Source organism: Pristis pectinata, chromosome 21 (genome assembly GCF_009764475.1).
Source record: "Pristis pectinata isolate sPriPec2 chromosome 21, sPriPec2.1.pri, whole genome shotgun sequence".
Lineage (NCBI taxonomy): Eukaryota > Metazoa > Chordata > Chondrichthyes > Rhinopristiformes > Pristidae > Pristis > Pristis pectinata.
The window spans coordinates 10,711,571-10,738,924 of record NC_067425.1 but is presented as its reverse complement, the minus strand read 5'-3'; the positions used below and the strand labels follow the sequence as shown (position 1 = coordinate 10,738,924).

General features: G+C 39.7%; 1 protein-coding gene across 4 annotated transcripts in view; it reads right to left on the bottom strand.

Moving 5' to 3' along the window:
• Window positions 1-6,850: 6,850 nt before the first annotated feature.
• akap10 (A kinase (PRKA) anchor protein 10) overlaps window positions 6,851-27,354 on the bottom strand; it is a 71,405-nt gene continuing 50,901 nt past the window's right edge. For 2 of the 4 annotated variants that reach the window (XM_052036018.1, XM_052036020.1), the window contains 10 exons: window positions 26,224-26,347; window positions 22,304-22,440; window positions 21,654-21,798; window positions 20,721-20,897; window positions 19,802-19,911; window positions 16,885-16,967; window positions 16,222-16,274; window positions 13,058-13,153; window positions 12,938-12,971; window positions 6,851-7,563 (listed from right to left, as the gene is read on the bottom strand). In XM_052036018.1, coding sequence (XP_051891978.1) covers window positions 12,957-12,971; window positions 13,058-13,153; window positions 16,222-16,274; window positions 16,885-16,967; window positions 19,802-19,911; window positions 20,721-20,897; window positions 21,654-21,798; window positions 22,304-22,440; window positions 26,224-26,347 — 940 coding nt within the window. In that variant the 3' untranslated portion in view covers window positions 6,851-7,563; window positions 12,938-12,956. The remainder of the gene's footprint in view (window positions 7,564-12,937; window positions 12,972-13,057; window positions 13,154-16,221; window positions 16,275-16,884; window positions 16,968-19,801; window positions 19,912-20,720; window positions 20,898-21,653; window positions 21,799-22,303; window positions 22,441-26,223; window positions 26,348-27,354) is intronic. The other 2 variants (XM_052036019.1, XM_052036021.1) reach the window with 1 other exon arrangement.

The following is a 27,354-nucleotide window of genomic DNA, read 5'->3' as shown; positions in this document are numbered from 1 at the left end:
ACTATCTCATTTGGAAAACAGGTCAAACATTTTAATTAATCTTGTGCTGGAGGCAGCTGGAATAATGATTCGTGTCTTGACTTGTTTGCTGTTCTTCTTCCCCTTCTAATTTTCTTTGCTGTCACTGGGGTATGGTTGGCACATTTCTGTGAGTGGCAATCCTCTCTAAGGCTTAAGGCAAAAAACTGCAGATGCTGCATATCCGAAATAAAATCGGAAAATGGTTGTTAGTTATGCTTCATGATTACAAATAACAGGTATTCGCCACCTTCTCTTGGACAATATTAATATCATTGTCATGCGAACTCCCTTGGTCTCCATCCCATCATTGACATGCCTTTGTTCTTTGTTCTTCCACCTTTGTTCTCTTCTCTGGATAATTCAAAATTGTTTCCTCACTTTTCCAGTTCTAAGGCAAGGCCACCAACCTGCAACATTAACTCTGTTTTTCATTCTACGAGCATTTTCTATTTTGTTTTTAAACTCTGCCTAAATGTTCATTTTTGATCTATAAGACAGACACTAGCAAATCCCCCTATTTGCTCGTTAGAAACAATTGGGTAGGAGGTAAATTGGAATACAGACTCACTGTTGCCCATTTTCCTCTTGTACTGCAGTGTGGAAGTCAGGCGAGGGATGTGATCAAGTGGCTCAGACCGAGTTAGGACAGCAGGCTCTCTTCTCAGAAAAGCCTTTCTGGACCAGTTGGGATTTTAGAGTCATAGTCATGGAGCAATACAACACTGATACAGGCTCTTTGGCCCAACAAGTCCATGCCGACCATGGTGCCCACCCATCTAGTCCCAATTTCCTGTATTTGACCCATATCCCTCTAAGCCCCACCCCTGCATGAACGTATCCAAGTGCTTCTTAAATAATACTATTGTAAAACCTGCCTCAACCACTTCCTCCAGCAGCTTATTCCATATACTCACCACCCTCTGCGTGGAAAAAGTTGCCCCTCAAGTCCCTTCTAAATCTTTCCCCTCTCACCCGAAATCTATGTCCCCTAGTTTTATGGCAACTGCTCTGCCCGGGACTGCAAGAAACTGCAGAGAGTTGTGGGCACAGCTCAGCACATCGTGGAAACCAGCCTCCACTCTATGGACTGTCTATACCTCTCGCTGCCTCGGTAAAGCAGCCAGCATAATCAAAGACCCCACCCACCCCAGACATTCTCTCTTCTCCCCTCTCCCATCGGGCAGAAGACACAAAAGCCTGAAAGCATATACCACCAGGCTCAAGGACAGCTTCTATCCCCCGTTATAAGACTATTGAACAGTTCCTGAGTATGATAAGATGGACTCTTGACCTCAGAATCTACTTTGTTATGACCTTGCACCTTATTGTCTGCCTGCACTGCACTTTCTCTGCAGCTGTGACACTTTACTCTGCATTCTGTATTGTTTTACCTTGTACTACCTCAATGCAATCGATCTGTATGAACGGTATGGAAAACAAGTTTTTCACTGTACCTCAGTACAAGTGACAATAAAGCAAATCCAATTCCCTACCCTGGGGAAAAGACTGCTACCATCCACCTTATCTATGCCCCTAAACTTTTTACAACAATCCAGCAGCTGTACTAATTGTGGCTTTTTTATTCCAAGAATTTCACATCTGGTTTTCAATTGGAAACCCTCTGTAATTATCAGCAGCTCAAACTGCTGCCTGTCCTCTATTGTGCACCATGAACTACTTATCTCTCATTCCCATCCTGCCTGACCAACTACTGCCATTGCTTTATGCTCCCTTGTGTTGGAATTTCTTGTTTTATGCTTTTACCTTCTTGGAAACTTCCTTAAATTCCATCAGAAATTTTGGCAAATCCTCCCTCTCCCCATGACGTCAGGTTACTTTTCTGTGAAATGTTTCTGCTCATCACTTCTACAAGTTGTTGCTGTTTTAAAGATGGTCCTTAATCTTGTGTAAAGCACTCTCAGGGAACTGAGTGCTTTTCACTCTATTTAAGAGCGCTAAAATCCTGGGTAGCAAACAAAGTGTTCACCTAGTTGAAGTGGGATTGCATGTTTGGGGACCAGAAACCACATAATAGAAAAGTAGAATAAAAGTTGCCATTAACAATTCTCCACAAGGTAAATTTCTGATCTGAGATTCACAATTATTATTCTATTTCTTTTTTAAAAATTTTTTTTTAATTTTATTTACAGCGTGGTAACAGGCCCTTCTGGCCCAACGAGTCCGCGCCACCCATTTTAAACCCAAATTAACCTACCTGTACGTCTTTACAATGTGGGAGGAAACCAGAGCACCCGGAGGAAACCCACGCAGACATGGGAGAACATACGAACTCCTCACAGACAGCGACGGGAATCGAACCCCGATCGCTGGCGCTGTAATAGCGTCGCGCTAACTGCTACGCTACCGTGCCGTTCCTTTGATGGTATATCATTGTTCTTTCCTGGTATATTCTGCTTAAATTTTAAGAGAAGACACCATATGAATGACAATTATTAAAAACAATTTTGGACCAAATGCAGTCTAATCCAACATTGATTTGCATGCCAGTTTATAGTAGTGGCTGTCACTGTACCCTACTGCGGCATTTGTCAAATATTGTAGGATATATGAATGAAGCAGAAACTCTAGATGGTCTTTAACACCATAAGATATAGGAGCAGAATTAGGCCATTCGGCCCATTGAGTCTGCTTCACCATTCAATCATGGCTGATATTTTTCAACCCCATTCTCCCTTCTCCCTGAAACACTTAACCCCTTTACCAATCAAGAACCTATCAATCTCTGCCTTAAATACACCCAATGACTTGTCCTCCACAGCCTCCGAATAAAGGGACACAGATTCACCACCCTTTGGCTGAAGATATTCCTCATCTCAGTTTTAAAGAAATGTCCCTTTAGTCTGAGGTTGTGTCCTTGGATCCTAGACCCTCCCACTCATGGAAACATCCTCTCCACGTCTCGTCTCGTCTATCCAGGCCTTTCAGTATCCGGCAGGTTTCAATGAGATCCCCTCTCATCCTTCTGAATCCTATTGAGTACAGGCCCAGGGATATCAAAAACTCCTCAGATGTTAATCCTTTTATTCCTGGGATCGTTCTTGTAAATCTCTTCTGGACTCTCTCCAGGACCAGCACATCCTTTGTTAGATACAGGGCCCAAAATTGCTCACAATATTCCAAATGTGGTCCGACCAACACCTCATAAACCATCAGCAGTACAACCTTGCTTTTATATTCTAGTTCTCTTGAAATGAATGCTAACATTGCATTTGCCTTCTTTACTACCAATTTAACCTGCATGTTAACCTTGAGGGAATGCTTATCTAGGACTCCCAAGCCCCTCTACACCTCAGATTTCTGAATTGTCTCCCCACTTAGAAAATAGTCTATGCCTTTATTCTTCTCACCAAAGTACATAACTCCTCACTTCCCTACGCTTTATTCCATCTGCCACTTCTTTGCCCACTCTCTTTTGTCTACAAATCTGCCTGAAGAGCTTCATTTTTGACTATTTTAGTTGCAACCACGCCCGTTATTCTCACTGTTGCCTAGATGTTCTAGCAATACAAGTGCAGATTCCTCCACTGAAATTAATCTTTTCCTGTGACAAAATAAATCCTGATATTAGTGAACTTCATCAGTCTTGTCCAAGTCAGACTTTGCTTTAAAGAACGTTAGTGCAAATTTTGCAGATCCTCCTGCATTCATTATGCTTCCTCACACACACACAATCTGCACTACTGCACTCTGAAAGCATTAAATTAATGTCATATGCTTTCTGGTGCACTTTTAAAGTTGCTGCAGTTCTGCTGGATTTGCCAGAATGATACAGTTCATTAGAATTAAATCTTTTAATCTGCCAAAATTCAGAGGGAGCTCTTTGTTTTTATGTAACAGTTTCTGTACCAGTTTCACATTGACAATGTGTTTCAGAAAATAAACTTTAGCAACAATTGAGAAATCTGTTCACTGTCTTAAATGAAGGTCATTTACGTAATAGTGTTTGTGCAGAGACGGACACAGAGATCAAGTTCCCACGATGTTCACAGGACAAGAACATTGTTTGGTTCTTCCTGTGCTACTGACTTTCCACTGTCATTGTGTACTTTGGTTTACCTCTTCTCTGTTTCTCAATACCTATGTTCCTTTGTGCCTCAAGGTTAATTGTATCATACACTACACTCAGTGACTTCCCCTATTTGAACAGAAAACAGACTTGCAGTTACATAGAACAAAAACAGAGAATGCTGGAAGCACTCATCAGGTCAAGCACCGTCAGCAGAGAGAGAAACGGGGTCGATCGGTCAATCTAAGCACTCTGGGCCAGGACTGGAAAACTGAGAAGACAGGCATATTGTAACTTGCAGAGGAGAGGTGGAGAGAATAGAGTGTCTGTGCATTAAAATATAAACACCTTTTACATCAGAATATTTCTAAATACCTTAGAGTAAATTCAGTATTTTTAAGTAAGCACTTTTAGCTGATGGAAGGATCATTATCACTTCCTTTGGTCAATGTACCATTGAATACTTCCAGTCCACTGTCACAAAGGATCATTCCATTGATCTGTCACTCACTTCCCTTTAGGGCCCACCCAGCCCAAAATAAGACACAAGAGACTGCAGATGCTGGGATCTGGAGCAAAAAAAAACTCGGAGGAACTCACCAGGTCAGGTGGCATCTGTGGAGGCAAAGGGATGGTTGATGTTTTGGGTCGAGACCCTACACTGCCTGCTCACTGTGGGTAAAATCTCCTAGCAGATTGAGATAAACACAATTTTGTGACTTATTGTTACCAATAACTAACATACTGAGCTGCGAGATTAACCATCAATTCTTCAAGTTAAACGCTGCTTCACTTACACAAAACTGAAGTTACTGGGATCTTCACATATCGTGTGCAGAGTAATTGCTATGGCTAATGGGCGAATCTTTCTATAGTCCTTTTACACTTTCATAGCTTTAATATGCAAAATATCCCAGCAACAGAAAGCGTAGTTTAAAAAAAAAGAACATCTTGGAAGCAAAAAAAATGAAGAAAGGTGGTGGTGGGGAAACTTAGAAGAGCTATCACCAACATCAGAACAAGAGATGAGCAGGAGAGCTGAGGGATACACTGGGGGAATGGGGCTTGAGGATTTTAGAAGAACATGGTGGTGCGGCGTATGGCAGTATCCAAGCTCTTGGATCGAGATCGGAACACAGAGGAGCCTTCAGAAGTCCTTGTTCTCAGGCATGTGGAGCTTAGAACACTGGCAAGAAAGATATAGAAAGCCCAGGTCTGGAAGAAACAAGGACAGGACTTTTTCCTCTTTCCTTATCTCATCAGCTGAAGAAGTGGCTGAGGTTATCATAAAGGTACATACTCTTGGGCAATGTGGATTTTGTGTTTGAAGCTCAAATCAGTGCCCAATGAGACAATGAGGTTGTAGGTCATATGGGACAGCTGAGAATTAAGACTTCAATAGGGATTGTAACTTTTAATGCAGCTGAATAAACCAACTTGCATCCTCCAATGTTGGATGAAATTCTGGCTCATTCATCACAAATTTATTTTGGAAACGAACTTCTGTTGTTTCTCTGTGGTCATATTTTAATAGTTACCAAACAAGGAGGGCTTGCTGACCCAGTCCACTACATTTGTGGAGGAGGGGTATAGTGGTGCAGCTGGTGAAACTGCTGCCCTCACAGCTCCAGCAACTCAGGGTTAATCCTGACCTCCAGTGCTGTATGTATGGAATATGCATGTTCTCCCTGTAGCCACATAGGTTTCCTCCAAGTGCTCTAGTTGCCTCTCGCACCCCAAAGACGTGGGTTGGTAGGTTAAATGGCCACTGTAAATTACCCCGAGAATAGGCGAGTGATAGGAATGTGGGGAAGGATAAAATGGGTTTGGGTAGGGATAGTGTAAATGATTGCTTATGGTCACCACAGACTGGACAGAGTCATAGAAATACAGCAGGGAAACAGGCCTTTTGGCCCCACTCATCCATGCTGACCAAGATGCCCATCTATTCTAGTCCAATTTGCCTACATTTAACCTATATCCCTCTAAACATGTCCTATCCACGTACCTGTCCAAGTGTCTTTTAAATGTTGTCATTGTACCTGTCTCAGCCACTTTCTCAGGGCAGCACAGTAGTGTAGCAGTTAGCATGACGCTATTACGGCGCCAGCAGTCAGGGTTTGATTCCCGTCGCTGTCTGTAAGGAGTTTGTACGTTCTCCCGTGTCTGCGTGGGTTTCCTCCAGATGCTCCGGTTTCCTCCCACATTGCAAAGACGTACGGGTAAGTTAATTTGGGTTTAAAATGGGCAGCGCGGACTCGTTGGGCCGGAAGGGCCTGTTACCACGCTGTAAATAAAAAAAAAATACCCACCACCCTCTGTGTGAAGAAGTTACCCCTCGGGTCCCTTTCAAATCTTTCCCCCTCTCACCTTAAACCTATGCCCTCTACTTTGTGATTCCCTTTCCCTGGGAAAAAGACTGTATGCACTCACCTGAAGGGGCTAAAGAGCGGGTATCCATTCACTATAGTGTTCACGTCTTCCGTCCAACTGATTGAAGACCACAAAAGGTGGCCGAGAGAAAGAAATGTGAAATGAGAAGAAAGTGAGGGAGAATGAGAAAGATGTTCTAAATAATGAAGGACAGTTGAAAGAAAAGCCTTTAAATTGCTAAAGGAATGTAGAGTACTAGTCGTGATCATTGCTACCATCAAGAAGAAAGGAAACTTTTATAAATTACAGGTGACTCTGCACAAGGAATTGCCCAGGCCACCATGAACTTGTAGTGGCCACACCGGTGAGGATTTCTCCCCACTTGCAAGGACTCAAAAAAGGAAGAGAAACAAATATAAATGACACCACTCTCAATAATATATGTATTTTAAATCAAACACAATTAAATAGGTATGATTTTAGATTAAGTACAGGAATACTTATGCATCTGAAAACATAGAAATGGTACATAGTACCAAAAACCTAGACACAGCCTTGATTTGCTTGTTTCTGTGATAATCCTCAATCTTAACACAATTAGGTAGCATCTGAGGAACTAGTCGCCACTTATCAAATATTATACAGAAACACAAGATTTCCAAACCTTTTACAAAAATCATATTATATATAGATTTTTTTCCACCCTGTGTCACATTTTTGAACAAAAATCCTGAAATTATCTAAGGGCCTGACAATAAAACAGACAGCAACAAACCAATGGAGTGGTGTTTAGAGCACAGCAAAGCTCTATTATAATAGTCACTTCAAATGTACTAAAACCATACACCCAGAACCCAGATTTAAAGAGCGCTTTGAGATCCTTTCAGTGCAGAAACTTCATAAGAAAACCCTTCATAGTACTCTGACTGCTACTAAAGTCATTGAAACATGTGCGCAACTTGAGGCTGGAGATCCTGGAATGCACAGTCGTCTTCTTACAAATAATGGAGTAACATCAGACTGTGTAATTCATGGTGTTACTTCATGGCTGTGTTAACAGAAGGGAGTCCTCGGCTGGATGCGGAGTGAAGCCACTTGAACAGGAGAATACAGGAACCAGGTCCTCCTTTCACTAGTCATAGCTACAATTAAAAGGGAAAAAAAAAGCAATCAACTTTGAAGCTTGCAAAGAAATAAACAAAGCTTTCTTTAGGGAAAGTAGAAAAACTGAAATTCTATTGTATCTGTGTATTAATATCCATAGGATATACAAAAGAGTCAGAGCACTTCAACTACTTAATGCTACCTACAAAGTCAGAACAGATCTGTGTTTGTACCATCCAAATCTTTTGCTCTTAATAGTGAAGCCAACTTTCACTGCAGGTCAAATCAGATGGAAAAATAGAACTCCTCCCTTTCAGTTCCTCCTGTTTTGAGCATCAGTTGTCCACCACCTTGACTCCAAGACTAGCAAGGCATCTGACAAGGTCCTGCATGGTAAGTTGGTCCAGAAAGTTAAGGTACATGGGATCCAAGACAAGCTGACTAACTGGATCCAAAATTGGCAGTGATAGGTGGCAGAGGGCAGTGGTGGGAGAAGGCTTTTCTGATTAGAAGTCCGTGACCAGTGGTGTACTGCAGGGATCAGTGCTGGGACCCTTGTTTGCGCTATCAATAACTTGGATGTGAATGTAGGAGGTATGATTTGTACGTTTGTGGATGACATGAAAATTGGTGGTGGTGTGGACAGCAAGGATTGTCTAAGGCTACAGTAGGATGTAGATCAGATGGAAAATTGGGCAGAGTGTAGGCAGATGGAATTTAATCCCAACAAGTATGAGGTGATGTATTTTGGGAAATCAAATGGGATAGGATATATACTGTAAATGCTAGGGTGCTAAGGAATGGTGATGAACAGAGGGTCCTTGGGGGTTCAAGTCCATTGTTCCCTGAAAGTGGCACACAGGTAGATAGGGTGGTGAAAAAAAGCATTTGGCATGCAATGCCCTGACCCATGAGGGCAAGAATATAAAAGTTGGGATGTTATGTTGCAACTTTACAAAACACTGGTTAGGCCACACTTGGAGTATTGCCACAAGTTGCAACACCACAGAGTCTAACCAGAGTTTCATATAGCTACAACATTACCTTGTGGCTCTTGAACTCAATACTCCAACTAATGAAGGCCAACACACCATACGCCTTCTTAACCACCCAATGCGGAACAACTTTGAGGGATCTATTGACTTGGACCCCAAGATCCCTCTGTTCCAGCACACTGCTCAGAATCTTGCCATTAACCTTGTACTCCACCTTCATGTTCATTGTTCCAAAGTGTATTACTTCACACTTTTCCGAGATGAACTCCATCTGTCACTTCTCCACCCAGCTCTGCATCCTGTCTGTATCCTGTTGTAGCCTACAACAACCTTACTAACCCATCCCTCCACTTCCTCATCCAAGTCATTTATTTAAAAAAAAACACAAAGAGTAGGGGTCCCAGAACAGATCCCTGCAGAACACCACTCGTCACAAACCTCCAGGCAGAATATTCTCCATCCACTACTACCCTCTGCCTTCTGTGGGCGAGCCAATTCTGAATTCACACAGCCAAGTCTCCATGGATCCCATGCCCCATGACTTTCTGGATGAGCTACCATGGGGAATCTTGTCACGTGCCTTACTAAAGTCCATATACACCACATCCACTGCTCTACCTTCAGCTATTTGTTTTGTCACCTCCTCAAAAAAACTCAATTAGGCTCCTGAGGCATGACCTGCCCCTCACAAAGCCATGCTGATTATCCCTAATAAGACTACGCTGCTCCAAATGCTCATAAATCCTGTCCCTAAGAATCCTCTCCAATAGCTTGCCTGCCACTGACACAAGACTCATTGGTCTATAATTCCCAGGATTATCCCCATTACCTTTCTTGAACAAGGGAACAACATTAACCATACTCCAATCCTCTGGTACCACTCCTGTGGCCAGGGAGGATGCAAATATCATCGCCAACACCCCAGCAATCTTTTCCCTCACCTCCCGTAGCAACATGGGGTATATCCCATGCAGCCCCAGGGATTTATCTATCCTAATGTTTTTCAGAAGCTCCAACACCTCCTCTTTCTTAACCTCAACATGCTCCAGCACATTAGCCTGTTCTATGCCGACCTCACATTCGTCAAAGTCCCTCTCCCGAGTGAGCACTGAAGCAAAGTATTCAATAAGGACCTCCCCTACCTCCTCTGCCTCCAGGCACAAATCTCCCCCTTTATCCCTGAGCCCTTATCAGGTAACCTCTCAACTTTTTGTTTTCAACAGATAAAGAACCCAGTCTTCTCAGTCCTTTCCTGATGTGGATACCCTTGCACTCCTGCTATGATCTGTCTCCACCATCTCCATATCCACGATTTATATACAGTATATGCAAACATACAAATTAGGAGCAGCAGTTGACTACTCAGCCCCTCGAACTTGCTCCACCATTTAAATAAGATCACGGCTGATCTGTTTGTAACCTCAACGCTGCAGTCTCGTCTACCTGCAGCAACCTTTCACCTGTTTGCTTATCAAGACCCTATCTACCTCAAAATTATTCATAGACCATGTTTCTGCTATTCTGACGAAGAATGTCCTAAAAATATGGGATCACCTGTGGAAAAAAAAATGCCTCAAGTATGCAACCACTTCATTCTAAACAGCAACCCCTAGTTCTACAGTCTTCTATTGTGGGAAACTATTTCTTCACATCTACCCCGTCAAGACACTTCAGGGTCTTATGTTTCAATCAAGTCCCTCTCATCTTCTAAGATTCAGTAGATACAAACAGAGCCATATAACCATTTATCAAAAGACAACTTGCCATTCAAAGTATTAGTCCTGTAAACCTTCCTTGAATGGCTTCCAACACACTAATCATTATTACTATTTACTATTAAAGAGAAAAATCGTTCTTGTATTTTAAGATCACATTCTCCACACCTGAAGAGTGACGTCATACAATCCAGGTATTTCACCACAACTGTTGCTGTCCCCACTAATTCAATTACATCTTGCAACATACAACCCAGCCACCGTACTGAGCAAGTTATTCCCGAGAACACCACATTACTATGATTAAAATGAAAATGGCACTGGATTTTGGAGCTGCAACATAATCCATGCACATCAGAGAACTCTCGTGACTGCCCAAGATTCACATGAAGCCCTCAGAATATGTTGCAGCCATCAAACCCATGATGTTCTTGTTTGCAAAGTTGTTACAAAAAGGTGGTGGAGCATTAAATAGCTGAGGTGTGATATTAAAAGAGCAGCTGCATGGAGAATCTTAACTTGCTTAACAGCCATTAAATAAGAAACCAAAAATCATTTAGTCTGACCTTTCCTGCTTTTACTCTTTAATGAAAGCAACAAGGAAAATATAAAGACAGTATTTATTTTTATTATTAATTTGTATGGAATGTGTTCAAAACAAACTCACAAACAGTTCAATCAACTGTCATCATATCATAAATTCTGTGCATTTACAGTTGTTAGAATCACTTCCAACCATTTTCACACATGTACACAATAATGGAAAATTTAACAATTGCATTATTGTACATCATATATCCATGCCCTGTGCAAATACAGTACATAAGGAGAAAGGAGAGTTGACAACACACTGGGGGCAAAAATTGGAAACCTTTAAAAACATTGTGGGTAGATTACAAAAGGAAAGAAATTTTACGAATAGTAAACACTCCTTCCACTGCAGCAGCATCTTAATTCACTCGAATAAAGATGTAGCCTCCTAGGGACAAACTGATAAATTCACTGGATCTTTGAGTAGGAAAAGTTGAGATATTAGGTACGAGAAACTATTTGCAAATTTAAAACTAATGTCTACTCATCTGCATTGACATCACTGACCTTGCAAATTAATAATTCACTTTTCAATTATAGAACACTAGTCAACATTTCTATAACCAGTTTGTATTAAAAAGCCCTCCTGACAAAATACATTAAGATACATCTCAGAAACGTACTAGAAGATTTGGGTGATGGGGTCACAAAGTGAAGTTAGCTGCTCTACTGACATATCTCCCTTAATGTAGATGCGTACTTTAATTCCTTCTACACAGAACGTAAATGTTGGAAGCAGTGAACAAAAATGCATAGTGGTAATATAGAGTGGTAACAGAATAGGCAAAAAAAAAAAGCTTGATCTCCAGGCTCAGTGTGGTTGGAGAAAATGGTTAAAAAGTAGTAAAAACAATGAAGGACAAGTGTCCTGGAAAGTAAATGGGAGATGAAAAAAGACGATGCAGCTTTATTCCCTTTTTTTTAAATTGTGTACTGCAGTGATTAAATATTGACACAAGTAAGAATGAATGGAATTGGAATCAAACATTTGTGGTATAGGAGATCAGCTCATCGTCTATGTCAGTCAATAAAGAGGTACTATGGCTAATCTCACCATCCAGCTCTCAGTCTGTAACCAGGTAAATGTGTCAACTGTTCATCTGGTTACTTTTTGAATATGACAAGGGTTTCCGCCTTCTCCACCCCATCAGATTGTGTAGTCGAGACCTCCACCACTCACTCTTTGAAAAGATCTCTCAATTCCCCCTTACTCTTCCTAAGAACTATAAACCTATGGCCACTGGTTATTGAAATCCTTGCTAACGGAATTAGGTCCTTCCTATTCATGTACATACATGGTTGCAACTGAACTGTATCCTTACAACCTTTCATTTGTTGTTTGCAAACAAGGGAATTAGTTATGGTAACAAAAGGAAATTTGGACTTATTTACTTTGTTCTGTAAAACAATTTTGAGTTGACTAGAATTTAATGCCAACAACAGTTGTGTGCTCAACTGAGTGGGTGTTCCAGAGAAACTACAAATCTCGATTCCGGAGGTTGACATTTTGAAAATACTGACCTGCATTATTGTAATCATCTTTCCAACATGGTCAGTCTTTTATCTTTTGGAAACATCAAACTCCAGCTCAATGGACAACTGATCATCAACCATCAGGTTTAGAAGAATTAATCAACCTCAGTGAAGGTTTGGTGGGTGGGTGGGAGGGAAAATTTAGACTGAATGAAAGAGACTAGCCTTTATGTACAAGACTGGGTTTAACGGCAATGTCCAGGCAGTTGAACAGCCCATCAGTCAGTGTCAAGGTCACCAATTATAAATGTGATACTGGGGTGGCTGTGAGTGCGAGAGAGAGTGAGAGAAAATGAGCAAGACCAATTGAGAAAGTGGAATTGAGATATTATATAGTAGAATGAGGAAGCAGGCTCACGGAACTGTGCCACCCGAACAAGGGAGAGGGAGAGCTTAAAAACTGAGCAAGATAAAACTGAGACGTGATCTGTGGACAGGATTTGTAAAAGGACCATTCCACTACATCACATAACTCTCACTACATTAACTGCCTAAAATTCAGAAACTGTTCAATGTTTTCTATTTGTTGTAATTTTCAATTATCTTAGACTCTTGATTGGTGAAAAATAATCACTTACCCAAGACACAATGTCTCCTTTACATTCTGGTCCACTGCGAACAACACAACACATTATTTCAGGAGTTCTTAATAGTACAACTGTTAAAGATATAGTGTTTTAGCACAACCAGTTCATTACCTTTGTGGACTTCACAATGAGTGGCTCACTTTGTGCTTGTTGTATGACATCATTGACAATCATCTTGGCAATCTTCCATGCCATCTCTTCCTGGGCCTAAAATAGAAACAGCTTTAGACAATCAACAATGCCAGACTTTGAAAAGGTGGACAATCTTGTGCAGAGTAACTTTCATGCCAATCTCTCCAAGTGGCAAATTCCTCAAACCCACAAGTCTGAAGCATAGCACAATAAAGTGAACTAGAAGTTGCTGCACTCTAGATTGGGTTGGAATAAAGAGTGCATCTCATATCCTGTTTTTGACCTGGTAACAGAGCTTTATTCTGATTTGAAAATATGGAGCATCACGAGGAAGTTATTATTAGTAATTTAACCCCAAGGTAGACACGAAGGAGGGAAAGATTTGGATTAAGCCTGTAGAAAAAGACAGACCATGGAGCTGAATTAATGTGGTGAGGCTCCACCAGAAGTCGTGGAGCTCCGGCTATGGATATCTAAATTAGTAAAATTTGGTAAATTGGTTTATTTTACTGAGGTACAGTGAAAAATTTTATTTTGCACGCTATCCATTCAGATTGTTTCATCACATCAGCACATTGAGGTAGTAGAAGGGAAAAGCAGTAACAGAATGCAGAAAAATGTGTTGCAGTTACAGAGAAAGTGCAGTGCAGGCAGACAATAAGGTGCAGGCCATGACGAGGTAGATTGTGAGGTTGAGAGTCCATCTTATAGTACAAGGGAGTCTGATCTGGAGCTGCAGAAAGAAATTAAGACTGCAGGTGATACTAAAGAAATGGAGAGAAGGGAGTGGAGCATACAGTACAATTTATGCATTCAGACTACAACCACCACAATTTAGGAACTTTGAAGGGGGGGGGGGAGGGGGTGGTAGGATGTACCATGCACTAAGGAAATCAAACTGAACCTTGGAATGTATAATCAAAATGGCAATGTATACATCCTAGGAGGTGTGACCAAGTCTGTAAAAGTCATGATATAGTTGTGCTCAAGTACCCTATGGAATTATGATCCCGATACCCTCTAAAGATATCTGAGCATTCAGGAGGATTTTCTTTTACTTTGAACATGAGAGCCAGAATGATGATGATGATGTTAGGATTCTTAAGAGAAAGATAAATTGAACTCTGATAATATATTCATGATTGACACATCCTAGAACCAGGAGACAAATGGACAAACTTAAATTAGTGGATGAGATTGTTTATATTTAACTACTTTAAGAAAAGGGTGGGAAAAGCATGGGATGGACTGCCTAAGGTGATGTATAACATGGAATGAAATACTCACTATTAGAGGGAATGGGTATTAAATGCCAATAGATTCTGGGAATTGCTTCCTGGTCCTGCAATTCCTTGTTTGTAGAATCTAATTTATTTTGGACTACAAGAGCAGTTGTCTGAGTGTTTATATGGTTACTATAGGCACAATCTCCCTCCCTTTCTCTCTTACAGTCCCACAGCAGGCTCCTGGACCAGTTTGTCCACAAAGATGTTGATATCTTTTAATAAAAAGCTTTGTGGTTCAGTTGGTAGCACTTGAATCTCCAGCTTAGGTTTCCAGCCCTTCTCCAATATATTCTAGGTTACGACTTTGGTGTAGTACCGGCAATATTTGCAACATTAGAGATGGCATCCGTTGAATGAGACATTAAACCAAGGTGTTTTCAATTCAACTGGTTCAAACCAATGATAAAAAGGTGCCACAGCAATAAATGAGCAATGTCTGGGCAACATTCCTCCCTCAATACCTGCATAGATGGTTCATTCATTTGATTGCTCTTCTTGTGGGATGCTACTGTACACATTACAGTCACTGTGTTTATCCACACAACAGTAGCAAAAAAAAACTAATTGGATGTCAAGTGCTTTGGAAAACCTGCCAGGATATCCTGGATGCAAATCTTCACATAAACCAAAATTAATGTACCCTATCCACGCATCCACCACATCACTAGTTCACGATTCATTAAGAATTTGAGCTGCATGGAATTGCTTCTCTATGTACTAGTATTCAGGACATCACAAACCATGAGGCAGAAAGATGGAATTAGGCCCCTACCTAATTTTCTCCAAAATAACAAAAGAATCAGTTGCTCTGTATACAATCTAAATTATATCTTGTCAGTATTTGGCTTTGGGTATTTTCAGAAAAGATAGCAAACTTGTAGATAAAAGTAATCAGGAGGAGCAAATTAATTAATTCAGAGCTATAGAAACTGGGGGAAAATTTGTGGGAAATATCAGAACCCAATAGAAAAGTAACATTGCACTTATATGATAACCTTCATTTAGAACGTTTCAACGCACATTGAAGATGGGAAGGGCATATAGGATGGTTTAATACAAATGTGGAAAGAACATTGCCCAGATATTAAATGTAAATAATGGATTCAATTCAATGCTCATGGTTAATAAATAAATTTGGCACTGGTTATCCCAGACATTGCTCTTGAGGTATGGCATTAAAATTTGAATGGGATCTCAATTTTCTCCTGGAGATTGAAAGTCTTTAAATTCACACTACAATTGGGAACAAAAAGAAATAAATAACTTATTTCCTACGTCTTTTGCCTTAAATGCAACTCCCATGTTTTTCCAGTGATGACTTGTCAGTTGGCCAGGCAAATTAAAAGTTGTTTTATTTGATAGTTTATAAGGACTAGCTTGTCTGTCAATGCAGTTACCATTTCATGTTGTATTCTGTGATCACGTCAAATGGCCTCTCATTTTAATTGAAATTTTCCATTTCCAAATTGACAATTATGGAGTTGGGAGATTTTTTAAAAATGTAGGTGAGAAAAGCAGAGATAAGGTATAAAGGTTACATCCAATTGACACAACATATCAGTCTGATTGTGGTACCGTCAATGAAAATCAGTTGCTGTGGTGCGTGGATTAAATTGGCGACTTCTGGAACTTGAAGAATTACAACTGTGTACCTTATGCAGTGATGAGAAAAAGATTAAGAATGCAGTGATTAAATGAATCCATAATGTTATAATCTTGTAAAACTTCACCCTCATCACCTGAAGCAGTCCAAGAGAGCCGAGGATTGCTTTGCAAAATTACAGGTCATTGATCTTTCTGAGTAGTAAATGGACCGATTTAAATATTGATTTCTTTTTGATTAGGTATTACATTTACCTCATCAGTGCTCCCCTGTACCCATTTCTTCATGGCCTGTGAAAACATGGAACCTGTTTGAAATAATTTAAAAATAAGTTTAATAGAAGTGAACTAAATGCCTATGCACAACAAGATAAACTATAACTCTCAACTTAACAAGTTGCCATTTTAAACGAGTCTTCATGCAATTTTCATGTCCTGTTTAGTACAGCTGCTAAGTCAGTAACTGCTTCACCGAGTGATCATCTGGGTGAGCCCTGAAACTGCACTGGCACTGTCAATACAAAGCATCAACTCAGGGGAAATTTGGCTTGTTTAAGGTATGTGATTCTTGGCAAACAATATTTTTTAGTACTTTCTTTGTCTTTATTAAGTCACTTCTTTCATGTTAGGCTTTTTGCAGAATACATGGAACAGGTTATTTATCAGGCCTTTGATTTTCATTCCTAAAATGGAGAGCCTTCTCTGCTAGACTGTAAATCTGAACACTGTTTTCTCAGAACAGATCTATGGTATGCTAATAATAACAATTTTTATTTATATAGTGCCTTTTATGAAGTAAAAACATCTCAAAGCACTTCCCTGGAGCACAATTAGACAAAGACAGACACTAAGTCAATGACTGAATGATAAATCAGATGGGTCTTTTCTCAAGTGAAAACAACTAGGGTGAACATTTACCTTTTGATTTTTTCACATCTGGCTCTGGTTCAGACTCTCTTATAAACTGGCCAAGTTCATTTATCTTCCCAAATGTCATACGCCTACAAAAATAAATCAAGAAGAATTCTGACACAATCGACATGAACTTGTTATAACAATTTACTGCTTGCACTCCATATTCTTGCATGGTTGAGACTAATGATACAAGCAGGAGTCTGTATTACACACAGTTCAGTGGAACTGAGTCTCTGCAATATAATGAGTTGGACTGAATGCAAACTGAGGGATTGAAAACATATGAAAAATGTATGATATTTATACAGCAGTTAGGATAGTTAAATAGAACCCAATTCAATAAATATTTAGAGCTCAAGAAAGGACAAAATCAATTAAACTGCATATTGTTATGTAAGCATGAATTATACCCAACTACACTTTGGCCATACATTTATTTATATCTAAAGCTGACTGTCATTTATACCACAAGAACTATGGTGCCTTTGTACAAATTGCAGGAGCTTTGCTGTATGCAATGTCCAATAAAACACTGATATCCGTCCTCTTCTCAGTCCCCAAGAGATTCACATGTTTATTTGGAGGTGTAAAAAAAACAGCCTAATTTGGAAAATAAATGAGACACTTCCTTTTGACCCATGTTTGAAATTAGTACAGGAAACTATTCTGAACAATGTCACCGTGTGCAATAGTTTTACTTCACATCCCATTTTAACCCAAGTATTCGGTGACAAAACAGCAGAACTGTCTTCTTGTTGTTAGCTGTTCAGTCTCAATATTTGCAGAAGTTACTCACCCTGCAAAAGCACTGCGATAAAAAGATTCCAGTTCTCAGCACTTGGTGTCAACCACTATTGCTTATGAAGATAATATTATTTCTAAAGAATTGATGGTAAGTGGAAAAAGCAGAAGAGGCTTGACAGCTTGTGGACAGCCATAACATACACAGGTTCTTCAGTGCTGTCAAAGCCATATATGGCCAGACACTCAAGAGTCCACCCCAATGAAAGCCAAAAATGGAGGCAAACTTATCAAGGAAAGGGAGGTAGTCAACATTTCAAATACCTCCTCAACCATGATTGTCCTTGACGATTATGCCTGCGACTCTATCCACTGCACCGTTTAGTCTAGCCTAGCCACCACTCCTGCCTGATAGGAATTCAAAAAGACCATACGCTAACCAAAAAGCAAGACCTTGGGAGTAAAGAGTAGTCCTTTGATGTTCAAATATTCAACGGTGAAGAACTGCAATCACAAATCTACAACCTTATTGTCCACATCTGGGCGAGAAGGACATGTCAGAGGACCTTAAAGATGCCATAACCGTGACTATCTTCAAGAGGGGAGACAAATTCAAATGGTGTAACTAAGAGAGGCCTTCTTGCTGTCTTCACCAGGGCTCTCCTGGACTGTATCCTCCCAGTGGCCAAAACGGTGTTCTGAGACATGTGGATTTCATGCACCTAGAGGCACAGTGGAACATGGATTTTCAGTCTCGTATGCAAACTCCAAGAGAAATGCAGGAACAGCACTAGTCACTTGACCTGGTCATTTTCAACATCACTAAAAGTTTTGAATTCCATCATACTGAAGGGTCTGTGCAGCATTCTCCTCAAATTTGGCAGCCCTTAGAAATTTGGCCCCATCTTATGTTTGTATCATGGTGGCATGCGAGCCATGATCCTAACCAATGGGTCCACAACAGAGCCAATCTCACCGAGGACCAGGATCAAATAAGGTTGCATTTTGGCTCAATACTTTTCTTAAATCTTTCTTGCCTCACCTCCAACAAGCTTGCCTACAGGACTAATGGGAAGTTATTCAACCTATGACACCTGCACTCCAGAACAAAGGTCTCCCCAATCTCAGTAACCAAGCGGCAGATGACAACTGCATTTGCATACATCAGGAGGCTGAGCTCCAAGTTATCGATGACTCGTTCACTTAAGCATACAAGAGGTTGGGCCTTGCACTCACTTACTACAAAAGTCCTCCACCAACCTGCCCCTGGTGTTTGAACCCTGCCCCTTTAACAATAAGTAATCATAGCACGAGACTGGCAAAGATAGACCATTTCCCATTGTTCAAGACCCACCTTTCAGCAAAAGCGGCCATTGATGATGTAATTCAGCATTGCTTTCAGCATGCCAGAATAGCCTTTGACCAACTGAGGAAAAGGGTGTTTGAAGATCAAGACAACAAACATGGTGCAGAACTTATCTAAGAGGCAGCAGTCCATTCCTATATGCTTCTGAGACTTGGACCAGCCACTTCAAGGCACTATAAAGATACCACCAACAGTCTTTGCAAAGTCCTCCAAATCCACTGAAAGGAAAAGGAGAGGCAAACCAATTTCGGCATCCTCTCCTATGCCAATATCCCCAGCATTAAGGCCCTAATTTCATTCAGTCCACTCTGTTTTGCAGGCCTTGTCGTTTTCATGTTTGATACACAACTCCTGACTCCAAGCCGTGTCGTAGGAAGACATCATCAGGTGGACAAAGGAAAAGACTGAAGGATGTTCTCACAGCCTCCTTGGGGAAAAAAAAATTCACACCTTCATGGACTCCCTGATCCATGACTGCTCAAATATGGAGGAGCAGTATTCAGGATGGCCCTGAGAACCTCAAATCCATGTGTCGTAGCACACTGAAGCCCAACATGAAACGTGGGAGGAGGGCATCACCTCACAGATTCCCCACCGCCTGCCTCCATCAGGCCCCGTCTGTGGAAGAGTCCGCAGTTCCCACATTGACCATCATTTCAGTACCCACAGATCCAGAGTGAAAGCAAGTCATCCTCGATCCTGACAGGATGCCTAAGATGTCAAACAATTTTCCATCTTGACTTCAATAAGTATTCAGTGACTAGACAGCAGAACGTAAGCTGCTCCGTCTCAATATTTGCAGCAGTGACTCACCCTGCAAAAGTCCTGTGATATAAAGATTCCGGCTCTAAGCTTGCAGCGTCAACTACTATTGCTTCATCAAAGTTTTTTAGGATTTTTACTGCTGCCTTTCTGACGCCATGCTATTTAAAAAAAAGAACACAAAATTAGTATCAATACTGAAACAAAAATTACACCACTTGGCATTTCCGCTGGTTAATGCTGTTAGAGGGGAAATTTAATATTACACTTGACAAAAGAGGTTTGAAAATATACAAGTAAAACAAACTTGCATGTGCAATATATATTATGCTTGCCCAATATCCAGATAAATTGCAAAATAACAAATTGCTTTTTGTTTTGGACCTGCTTGTCCATGCTAGATTTGTGTAAACATGAAAGACAAACCTATTATGCTAAATGACCCATTTCTATTAACCATCCAGTAACTAAAGTGGGTCAACACAGAATTCCACCAGATCAGTCAGGCATTAGGCTTAACCTTAAATGATTTCCAAATTCAAGTTTTATTGCCTGTTCCAGTGGGCCTTGTTTATTAATGCCCAGTTTGCTCAATTCTCAAGCAACTTTGTGCAGTTGATGATAACCCCATCGTCAACAGCACAAGGATTCCCCCTTCACACAACACCAGTGAAGGTTAACTGGTCATTCATCTTATTTGCTTCTTGTAAGAAGTTGTGCACAATAGGCTTGATGCATTTGGCTATATAACAATTAGTACATTTTAAAATTCATTGGCTGTGGTGCACTTTGAGATAATATAAAGGTAAAAAATTTTTAACAGTTTAAGATTATCAAGTTGGTCATTTTCTATGGTGTCTGGAACAAAATTGATTGGATTCTTCACCCTAACAGATTCTAAAACATGGAGTATACATTTTAAACAACTGAACTACAAATGCTGATCCACGTCAACATGTTCTTTCCTTACCTGTGGCACACTACCATCAGCGGTGCCCATACTTGACTCATGTTCATGAGGGCTATTTGGTCCTTGGCCAGGAAACGAAGTATAGGGTTTTGTAAATTCATTGTTTCGCACTGAATGGATGAGATCATTCAAGTATTTGTAGTACAAATTACTAGACAGGAAACCAGGTAAGTAAACCTGAAATACATAAAATGGCAGGCTATTTGATACCAAAATGTGGAAAATTTTAACATACATCAATATTTACCAGTTTCAAATACAGTAAAAGAGGCTCTCCTGGTTTTAAAAGTCAACTGACTGGTTAATGTCATTTCTAACTTATCCCAATTGAAATCATCACATTTCTTAAGCTGCCATAATTCTTACTTCCTGCTTTCCTAAGCTCAAATGCAGACAAACCCTTCAGCTCAGATACTAATTCTACCTAAACAAGTAAATCTGCAAGGACGAGTTTCCATCTGGGAATGCTTCCCACATCTTGCTGGATTAATTGGCCAGTGTGAATTGCCACTAATGTGTAGTGAATGGTGGAATCTGGTGGGGGTCGAGGAGAATCTGAGGAGAATACAATGGGTTGAATGTGGGACAAGGGTAATTGGGTGCTTGATGGTCAGCACAGACTCGGTGGGTCACAGGGCCTGTTTGCATGTTGTACAACCCTATGATGTCCATCACCAAGTCAGGCTGCTCTTATACAGTTCTGCAAAAGTTATGAAGCTGAATTACTCATTTAAAAAAAATATGCATCTAAAAGTAAAAACATTTGCAACAATGCACACAGTACAAAAAGAATCCATTTATGTCCTGATTTTCTCTTCAAAATATTAAAAATTCCTGTGATCTAATGCCCAATTAAAATAATATAGAAATAAGATTTGAAACATGCATTTAAAATCAATAATGCTCAATGGAAGTCAAACATAGCTAGCTCACTTTTTCCATTGTTGTCCAGGCTTGCCTTAATGGAGTGGTGAAGCAGTCAGGAAGTGGTCCTCCTTCTCTGCAGATATTTGACTCTATTTCTAATCGGACAGAATCATCAAATCCTAAAGGGTGTGTAGCTTGCAAAGAAAAGTACCTGAAGACAAATGTGTAACAATCAAACAAATGGTTTTACAGAACCATTCAGTTCAAAATTTAACCACACAATTGCTACAAAAAGACTACAGGATGGAGATGCTGGGAAGCAAATGCTAAGGTGCAGCCTCATTGCTGACAACATGGCAATAGAAGGCACAGATACTATGATCATCTCAAGAGAGACATATTAAAAAATTATACTGGCTTCACCATATTTCTCAAGAATTGCCATGAGATGTGAAGGCAAAAAAAGGGCTTTAAAAAAAACACCCAGTGAGATCATGTAAAGAGTTTTTTTGCTTACATTATACCAAACTGTTTTCTCCTATTAAGTTAGAAGCAACATATTTCATGTATATTGCATGGCTTCTTAACATCATCTTTGATCTCATTGCTTTAGCCTAGAGGCTAGGAGATGTAACCCACAGTTGGCATTCAGTTCCACAAACTTTCCAAAGGAAATGCAATGCTCAATCGACCATTGGTCTGCACACCCAACTCACTTGTCATACAAAATCATGGCATCATTCTGTGCTTCTTGACCATCGTACTGCCCGTTTTTAGCAGCGAGGTGAGCCTGGAAGTTGTCTGCAGCTAACCAAAACTGCAGGATATTTATAGCTTCTTCTTTCTCCATGTACTAGAAGGAAAAGAAAACAGAATAGTTAAATGCTTTCCAATACAAATCCTATGGTTTGTATAGCATCTAAAAAAAAAATTTACCTTCCAAGTGGTTGTTATTAAATGGAGAAAAGCAGCAACCATTTTTGCAGAAAGAAAAATCAACAGTGGCAAAGAACTAACTCGTTTGCTGGCAGAGTGTAGAATGCTGGGAGAACCCCTTGCACTTCAAAAGGGTGCCACTTCATTTGGCAAACTTAATTTACAGGACCTTCTGTAAGGTGGCACCTTCAACAGTACAGCATTTCCTCAGTAATTCATTAAAGTCTCTCCATAATAAGATGCACAATACCCATAGTGTGCTTTTACCTACACTTTAAGACTTGCATGCGAAAATAATATCGAGCAAACGCTAACAACTTTACACTTTTTTTTCTTGACTAAGGGAGGATTTAACTGCTCAGCCTTTGCCGTACCTACTGCAAAAGGTCATGGTGGGCATTAGACTGCACAGAAGACAACAGCAGCCTACACTTCAATTATGCTACTGAAACTAACATGCAACTGTTTAAGCACACAAATTTCTATCACCAACTTCTTATTCATCTTTGGCACAATTGGATCTACATTATATAACTTAGTCAAATCTTATGCATCACTGTAAAGAAAGTAGTATAAACAATGGGTTGGAGCAAAAGATCCAGGAGCTACTTGGTTCAAAACTAAAATGGCAGTAGAGATATTGAGTTACTCTTTATTTTGTGATGGCACTAGTGTTTCAAATGGAATTCAATTACAAGTATAATACTTTTGGGGAGGTGTAACAAAGCAAGGTAATACATGATAAATTGTAGGAAACTAAGAGGTGTAGAGGAACAGGGGGATCTTGGAGTGCATGTCCACAAATGCCTGAAAATAGCAAAATAAGTAGATAGTGGTTAAAAAGGCCTTTTTTGGTAGAGACATGGAATCCAAGAGAACCAAACTTATGTTAGATCTGTACAAAGCACTAGATAGGTCACAACAATCTGATACATACATTACCAGCCACTACACTTCAGGATGGATTGGATATTACCAGAGAGGAAACAAGGCACATGTATAAAAGATATTGCCAATATTGGAGAATTATAGTTATGAATAGAAACTGGCAAGGCTGGGATTGTTTCCTTTGTAATAGAGAAGATTCAGGGGACATTTAATTGAAGTCTATAAAATAATGAGAGACTTATACAGGGTACATTAATTACTGAAATCACCTCATTTTATAATGTTATCACCTGCATCATACAGCAGGATTAACAACCCTTCAGGACTGTCCTGGAGTCTGCAGGAATTTTGGATTATCCACCATAAACTGCTGCAGGCAAACACAGGAAACACAAAATTACAGGAGCATTAAAAACAGTGTGTTTTTCATTTACTTGAACATTTGTTATAAAAATAATAGAGATGGTATGTGGTAGAAAGAGGGCTGTATATGGTTGAGAGGGCAGGGTGACGGAGCCAGGAGGTCGCATGACAGGAGTCCTCAGGAACACATCCAAATGCAGTTTGCAACCTTGCACCAGAGAGAAATCACAAACCCACACACCTTTTTGATCACAGCTTCCGAAGTATTGAGAATTCTGAGAAGACACTGTGAAAAGCTACAAATACAAATTATTTCCTAATTTTGTAATTTTGAAACCCATCACCATGTGTAATATACTGGGCTGAACTGTCCTTAGCTGACCTCTCTCAGAGTTGCTACCCATAGCCCCCAACCAATCACATTTGCATTTTATTGAACAAGGAGAATATCCTACAAGACAGAGTGGGCGTGATACTGAAGAAGGGTCCTGACCCAAAACATTGGCCGCCTCTTTTCTCCACGGATGCTGCCTGGCCTGCTGAGTTCCTCCAGCATCATAGTGTTTTTCAGAGTCATAGAAACTTTAACATTGCAATTTGAACCACTACATAATGAAAGTAAAGGTTGATAAAGCTTGTCTCCTGTTTGGAAGCATTAGTTGGTAGGTCTATTGCGACAAAAAAATCTTATCCTTACAGATGAAATGCATGAAGGTTGATGTCACCCACTGGACAAAAGGCAGATAGAGACAGTCCACTCTGTGATTTTGGAGATGATACACACAATCACAACATTATAAATTAGTGTCCTAAATATTGTTTTTAGGAGTTGTCTGTGAATTCCATAAAATGACATTAAAACTCTAACTTTCTCCTTAGATACTTAACACTGTAGCTGCACATTAACATTACAAAGCTCTCTGATTTTAGAACAAGCATTTCACCTGTCCATTCATTCTTTTACTTAATTCACTGATTTTGGTTTTGCTTAATTTTCTACTTTTAGATAACTTGAATATGGTCCTCTATTTTTAATGCACTGGTCTTGTGGCCAACAAACCTCTGCTCTTTGAAATAAGCAAACCAAAAATAACAACCTTTAAGAATCTATCGCCCTGCATCAAGGAATCCATATTAGGTACAATAGTAGCACTCACGTCTTAGTTAAAACAACTTGGCTATAGGTTCAACCTGTCAATCAGGGATATAAGCATACAATCTAATTCAATAATAACAAAATTACTATCATTTGGACAAGACATTACTCCGACACCTATCGCTTGTTCAGGTGGACTTAAAAAGGCAGAGTTTTATACAACAGTAGCATCACTTCCATGCCTTTGTACACGAACTTGCCTCAAGATGCAGCCTAACATTCCTTCAGTCTTTGTAATTATTTTTGTACCTGCCCCAGTAGTTTTTGGTGAATTATCTGAACCTTAAAATTCCTTTATTCCTCCTCCTAACATTTTGACCATTCTTTCAAGTTAAAAGTAGACAATGCCATAGTTAATTCCATCTGCCACAGTTTTGTCCAGTCACTATCAATATCCCCTTGTAATATTCTGCTCCTGCCAGCACTTACTGTGCCATTTAACTTCACATTATCAGGAAATTTGGTCAATTAGCTCTCTATTCCTTCATCTAGGCCATTTGAATGAAAAGCAGGCACCTCAATAAAGAGATCCATTCTTTCATTATAACTAAGTCTAAATCATGGGATTCCTTACTAACATAGTAAAGCAAGAGAGTTAGTTCACCACATCTTCAATTATACAATGCACGCCCACCCAACCCATTCACAACTTAAGCTCATCTATAGATAACACAGCCTGCACCCTGTGTCTTTCAGTCAACAGCACTGTCCTCGCCCAATTTGATTAAGGATGTCAAAATTATAAATACTTATCTTTTGTTTTTAAATTGCCCCAGGCATTTGTCACTTCTGTTCTCATAAACTCAACAAATGCCTCACTTTGAACTCTGCCCCTCAGACTCCAGAACCCTTTCACATCTAGTGCTGGCAATTATGGTTTCATCCACTCAGCCCCACATTTTGGCATCTCTTCCAAACACCCCTCTGGCTCTCCTTTCAACTCTCCTCAAAATCCACCCCACTTTCTCCAAACATTCGGTCACCCTGGTTAAGATTCCTTTGGGTTGCATTATGTTTCAATAATAACGTTACAAAAGAAATCCAAACTGTGGTTGTTTTAAGTAACACATTCCTTAGACATGTATCTTGCACTTCTTGTTAGATTTCTATCTTCCACAAACTACACTAAATGTTTGGCGGCTTTGCAAATATTTGATGAACATCTGCTGCTCATCCTTGATGAATGATAGTTTAATTTAATACAAACACATATTGTTTGCTGTTCCTTGAACAACTGGTGACTTAAGCAAAATATGAGCTATATAGTTTCTGCACTATATAATCGCATCTTACCTCTGAGAAATAGAACAATGCTGACTCATTGAAAAGAATATCAGCCAGGTAAACAGTGCCACTAGTCAACACTTCAATTTGATATTTACAAAAATGGTGACTCCGTAAAAACTCTGTAAAGTGCCTGCAGGAGAATGAAAAATTAAAAAAAAGGTCAGCTTATATTTTTACACAGTATGCGAAGAATAATATATGAAACCTCAGCCTGAATAAAAGCCACCACAAAATTGATTACTTTCAAGGGAAAATCTACTTTAAAAAAAATGTAAATTTAGACACAATTCAAAAGAACACCTCAACACCACCTCAAAATAAAATTATTCAATTTTCATAGCATACGTCATTTATAGCTTTCCATCTTAAATTTTGCTAAATGTTGTCTGTTTTAAAAGCTCATGGTTTTACTAATCTAGTTTCCTTGAAGACTAAAAGGCAAAACACCTGAATGATAAGTTGTCCTCTTCTGCTGTGGCTCAATAACAGATGCCTCCTTATCACTTACAGAACATCCACTGTGACCTAATGGTAAATCTGTTTGCACTGCTGGATTATATCAGATGTACTCAGGTAAAATGGCCAAAAGATTTGATAGAACACTTATTTGTTGCGAGTTAGATCGAGTACGAGCCATCCTTGGGACTAACTGAGATAATCTAATAAAAAAGAACTGAAGTTCCAGTAATTTAATCCTGGGGTAAATGTCAGTTGGTCCTTCTTCAATATGAGCTCATTTCACTGCAAAAGCTGCAATTAACAACATATTATCATTATTGGCAGGTCCTGGATCAATGGAATTGAAAAAAAACCTGATAATACTGGAACATCTGAAATAAAAAAAGCTGACTTATTTATATTCTATTGCCCACAATTTTAAATGCACGTTTCCACATCTGACCTGTGAATTGCAAGCCTGAAGAAAATCTCCAAAACTTAATGTCAGCTAAGCTGTGCTGAACCAAACCAATTGGCTGGGAATGTGCAACTGAAGTGATGTTAAAAGATCAGAAAAATAATTTATAATCAGGGTCCTATGAAAACATGTTGGAAATCCAAAAGAAGAAAATTAATGGAATTTTCAGCATTCTGCTTCTTAGCAATGTGACACTAATTTCTGATACACAAGAAATTGCT